Genomic DNA, 5841 nt, shown 5'->3' with positions numbered 1-5841 from the left:
CAACATTCGGGCATCGTAATTCTAAAATTTGATGCTATTTCCGACATTTTTTCTTGATTCAATAAAATTTTAAAAAAAGTGTAAACATTATGGCGTTTGACTTTGTTGCAGTTTTTTATATCACCCTGTACTTTGTTAGGACTAAAATTATTATTTCGATGAGTTACAAATGGAAAACTTTATATACCCTTCAGGTAGAAGGTATAAAAACCTCTTTGTACTGCAGTCTGTCAGAGACTTCCAATTACTAGAGACTTCCCCAATAACAAAACAATAGTTTTTCGTTCTATTTTGCCAACGGTCACTAACTTCCATCCCTTCCATCAAATAATCCCATGCCTAATTGTCGCATTCAACATTCCAGCAACATAATGAAATCCAACGCGATAGTAAATTGAAAAAAATAGAAAATTTCAGTGATCATTCCTCATTCGGTTTCTTTATTCGAGGTCAAAGCCGTGTTTTGTGTTTTAGCACCAGATCACTGTTTAGTAACCGTAACCGTAGCCGTTGCCATAACCGCTATGATGAGCGTTACCATAACCAGCATCATAGTTGGCCAAACCATAGGAGGGTCCCAAACTGTAGGAGGCAACATTGTACAAATGAGCACGAGGAGCCGAAACGGAAGCAGAGGCAGATGCAGCAGCCGAAGCACCAGCTGGAGAAGAGTAGGTATAGCTAGGAACGGAGTAGCTCACAGGGACGGAGTAGGAAGGAGCATTGTATCCATAGCCGGGTTTAGGGCTGGCAGCAGCAATGGCAGCAAAGGCAAGGACGGCAATCTGCAATGTCAACAAAGAAAAATCACATTATTTTCCATATCCTTTCGGCTTTTTAATCCGTGTTTGAATTTTTTTCTCGCTTCTTCTTCCTCTTCTATTCCCAAATACTTACAATGATGGCTTTGTTCATTTTGGTGCGATTAGTTGTGAACGGAATCAAACTATATGTTTTCCTTCGATTCAACACATCTTTTTATATGAATTTTCAAATGATTCCCCCCGTCCTATTCGCTGTTTATGTTACGTGACACCATTTTGTGCTGCATACTTTTTTTTGCAAATCATTTTTGTACCGAGTTTCAATTGCATTGCACAAACATGTCAATTAGCCGGCTTCACAGCTGGAACAAAATTCAAGTCCCCGCCCATTTCCCCCGTTATGTGAATCCGTAGCGGCGGCGGTCGCCAAAAACAAAAGCTTCACAAGATTCTGGAATGAGAGAAAAAAAAAAACAACCCTCGTTCGTAACACAAAGGCATTCCATTCACGAAAAAACAGCAACAACAACAACCTCTACAACAAAAATATAAAGCTGTTAAGTATAGAAAAGTCAAGAAGCGTTATAATTATTTTTCATAATATAAATCACTTTCTATTTTCGTTTGTTTAATTCTGCTCGGTAACAAGTTAATTCCATTACAATTAGTATTTAGTGCAATACGAAGGTGGTATGATCAGTTGGGAAATTAATTTTATAGTGAAGAAAAAATGAAATTGATAGAAGACGTGGTAACCTTCTCGATGGAAAAAAGCCTTCTAAGTCCATTCTATACATATAGGTCGATCTATAGGTATTCTGCGGATACTAGGCCGTCTATAAAAAACTGCAACTAACATCAGACTGCTGTCATTTCTGAGCCACCTGTCCGACAGTTGCTAAAATTATTCCAGTGACAGCTCATTATATTGTTTACAAGGGTACATTAATCGACCCCATGGTCAGAATAAATGCCGAATATTATCGCGAAAATATTCTGGAGGCAGGCAAACATTTTGGCCGTGGAACTTGGACATACCAACAGGACTCAGCACGAGCCACCCAATAATGGTTACATTGGTTCCTCGCTTCATTTCCAGCGCACAATGGCCACCAAAATCTCCGGATACCAATCCGTTGGACTATTGTGTCTGGAGTATTTTGGAAAGCAAGGTTGTCACTAAAAAATACCAAAGTGTCGATCACCTCAAGCAAGCGCTTCGCTGGGAATGGACCAAAATACCGCAGAGCAACATTCGGGCAGCGTGTGACGGTTTCATTGGCCTTTGAAGGCCATAATTCTTGCCAAAGGTGAGCAATTCGAACAAATCTAAACTTATTCTAAAATTTGATGCTATTTCCGACATTTTTTTCCTTTCATTTAATAAAATTAAAAAAAAATGTAAAAATTATGACGTTTGACTTTGTTGCAGTTTTTTTTATCTCACACTGTATATGTCGAAGTCTTCGGCAAGCCATTTTTAGAGAGGCGGCAACATATGCCTCTTCTATTGATGGAAGCAATTATTTAGGTCTTCTATTGATAGAAGACGTTCTCTATGCCTTTTATGGATATTAGACTATTTAAAGGTCATTTATTGTATAAATACTATATGTTTTCAAGGTCTAGGAGGTCTAATACATATAGAACACATTTTACAGATCTTTTAAACTTAAAATAGTTCTATAAGTCTTCTATAGTCAAAAGATCTTTAAGTGAATTACATCATTTATGTGTCTCCCATACATGGAAGATCTTCTAAAGGTATTTTATAAAATCTGGATCGTCTATAGATTTTCTTTGAAAAAAACCTCTCCTTTAGGTCATTTATAAATAGAATACTTTGGTTAGGTCGTTTATGGATAGAAGGCTTTCTATAGGTCTTCCACTGACAGAGGACATTTTATAGGTCTTTTATAAACTTTTAACTGTTTATAAAAGACCTATCTATATTTACAAGACCTTTCCCAGTTAAAATTGTTCTTTCAGCTCTCTATACATTAAAGAAATCCCATAAGTATTACATATAGAAAACTCTTCGCGTATGTTTTCCATATATGGAAACAAGATGGCGCAAAAGTAATCCTCTTATCAGAAAATTCTATAAATTTTAGCATTGGCTGCTAATGTCAGTTCTGTTTTGATATTTTTATAATAAACGCATGTGAAATACACGTAATAAACAATGACACTGTGCGTCAGAACGCAAAATATTGGTGACTATTTATTTGGCCAATAATCGGACGGTGTCTTTGGCACAATGTTAATTTCGTCGCAAATTTCCTGGTCGTCCAACGCCTACTGGTGAAATACTGCAACATTTAGCCCCTCGCCTCGAAGAGACTGGCACAACAAAAGATGCTGCCGGGCGGGGCAGACTCCGGAATATCCGTTCTGCAGAGAATACAGGGTGAGATAAAAAACTGTAACAAAATCAAACACCACAATTGTTAATTTTTTTTAAATTTTATTGAATGAAAGCAAAAAATGTCGGAAATACCATCAAATTTTAGAATAAGTTTAGATTTGTTTGAAGTTGTTACCTTTGGAAAAAATATTGGCTTCAAACGGACAATGAAAACGTCACACGCTGCCCGAATATTGCTATTTTGGCCCATTCCCGGAGAGACGGTTGCTTGAGGTGATCGACACTTTGGTATTTTTTAGTGCCAACCTTGCTTTCCAAAATACTCCAGATACAATAGTCCAACGGATAGGTCGCCGCTGATTTTGGTGGTCATTGTGCGCTGGAAATGAAGCGAGAAACCTAATTTTGTAAACTTGTAAACTTTCTTGGGTGGCGCGTGCTGAGTGCGATGGCGCTGAATCCTGTTGGAATGTCCAAGGTCTGCGGCCAAAATGTTTGCGTGCCCAAGAATATTTTCGCGATAATATTCAGCATTTATTCTGATGCCACGGTCGATTAATACGAACGGATTAATACGAAAGTGACCATCGGCTGCTATTGCGGCCCACACCATCACCATAGCCTGTGCTTGACTTCTGGAGGCCAACCGAAGGGGCACATTTTCAGCTGACCTCTTTGGTAAGCAATCACGATCATTTTGTTTGTTTACAAACTGCTGGACAACGAATGTTTTCTCATCGGAGAAAACTAAATTCGGCAATTCACCACTTTCAGCCAAGCGAAGCAACTCTTTAGCTCTTTTGAGTCTATTTTCTTTCTGTTGCGGTGAAAGTGTAATGGCTTTACCCCGAGCTCATTTTTCAATATTTGCCGAATGGAATATTGCGGTATGTTCAGCTCATAAGCCATTTTTCACGCACCTCTGTGACAGGGTTTCGATCAAGTCGCTTCTTTCTTTTCGAACTATTTCTGCTGGTGTTGCTGTTTTCTTCCATCCACTTCCTTGACGTCGGGCTACGATACCAGTATCACGGTAACGAGCGATGGTACGAGACACAAAAGATATATTCACATTTAAATGCTGGAGTGTTCTAACGTAGCCACTTGTGGTTTTCCAGCCAAATATAAAGAAATCACAGAAATCACGCTTGAATTCAATCACGAATAATTGTTTTTCTGGAAAATTCTCAGCAAAATGTGTTTGTACATTTGGAAACAATATAATGAGCTGTCACAGGAATAATTTTAACAGATGTCGGATGAGTGGCTTAGAAATGACAGCATTCTGAAGTTGGTTGCTGATTTTTCATTTCAACCTGTATATGTCCTACCAATGTCATATTATTTTTTTTTTAAATATTTTGTCTATTTTTATTTTCAATCATTAAATTTCAATAATGGGCTTTATGTTAATTCGGTAGGTGTAGGATAGCCAACAACTATATCTGTTGATTTTTATTTTTATTTTATTTATTTATTTATTTATTTATTTTTTGTTTTTTTTTTTTGCAACATTAAGATGTATATTTTGCAAATATAATGTTTGAAATAGCTTAGTTAAGGTGAATATTGAAAAAAAAGGCAGAGTTGTTCGAAATTTGTACCAAAAAGGTACGAGAAGTACTAATACGTATTAAAAATGTAATACTTTGTATCGGTCAAATGGAATAAGCAAGAGTTCAGAAATTTTGAATGAGAGTCACCGATGGAGTGCGAGATAGATGTTCCCACGTGTTTTTGGATATTCGAAGTTTAAGATTATAGTTGTTCGAAAAGTACTAAATTTAACTAAATTCGGTATTGAATTGAGGGATAGAGCTGAAATCGTGAAATTTTATTTTGCGATACTGTTTGCGTCTAGGATTGAGATATGGAAGGTTTTTGCTAAAGTATAGTAAAATTATACGAAAAGTACTAATCAGTACTAAAATTTGGTATTGGGATAGAGCTGAAATTTGATATTGAGGCCTCTGTTGGTGTTTGCTGGTGGTTTTGCAAATGCATTTTATAATTGTTCGAAAAGTACTAAATGGTACTAATTTTGGATCCCTGCTGGTGTCTAGAACGGAGAGTAAGGAAAAGGCCTACCACGAACTGTTGGAACTAGTCTAAAGTTTTAACGTGAACTTTTCACTGATGACGTAGCGGGCACTTTGTTAGCCCCTTATATAATGTTTAATCTTTGTGCTATACTATTTATTATAAAACACAATAAATCCATCTTTGTTACAAACATGAGCAGAAAAGTTTTACTGACTTCCCTTCGGAAGAATACTGAAATTTTGTAGGCACCAATTATCAGCCAGAGAAGGTGGTGCTATTACAAACGGCAAATACCAAGTTTGAGATAATTCTGTTCAAAAATGTGGCTAATATCGTCAAAATACAAATATTAGAAAGTACCATTATATACCAAATTTTGGACAATTCCGGTGAATACTGTGATACGAATCCTCAAAATACCTAATATCTGGAGGTACAGTTAATGAGTTTATACCAAAACTTTTACCTATATGTACACGTCTCTGCATGAATGTTTCCCACATACAGAGAACACATACTCCCAATTTAAATCAAATTCGGTATGAAATTGTGCAAAAGAACCCCAAAAAAACTTAAATCTGCCGCTACCGTTATATGGGGCTATACCAATATACGTGCACCTATATAGCCTATTTTCAATACCAAAAGTCATATAGACCTAAAATG

General features: G+C 36.7%; 1 protein-coding gene across 1 annotated transcript; it reads right to left on the bottom strand.

Moving 5' to 3' along the window:
• Positions 1-411: 411 nt before the first annotated feature.
• Positions 412-994, bottom strand: LOC105262105 (uncharacterized). The gene is made up of 2 exons (XM_011296032.3): positions 898-994; positions 412-785 (listed from the first exon to the last, which is right to left on the bottom strand). The coding sequence occupies exons 1-2, from the start codon at positions 913-915 to the stop codon at positions 489-491; spliced, it is 315 nt and encodes a 104-aa protein (XP_011294334.2). The 5' UTR covers positions 916-994; the 3' UTR covers positions 412-488.
• Between the last annotated feature and the right edge of the window lie 4847 nt (positions 995-5841).

The sequence above is a fragment of the Musca domestica genome, unplaced genomic scaffold, assembly GCF_030504385.1.
Source record: "Musca domestica strain aabys unplaced genomic scaffold, Musca_domestica.polishedcontigs.V.1.1 45, whole genome shotgun sequence".
Lineage (NCBI taxonomy): Eukaryota > Metazoa > Arthropoda > Insecta > Diptera > Muscidae > Musca > Musca domestica.
The sequence above is the reverse complement of the archived record's forward strand: the minus strand, read 5'-3'. Positions and strand labels throughout refer to the sequence as shown.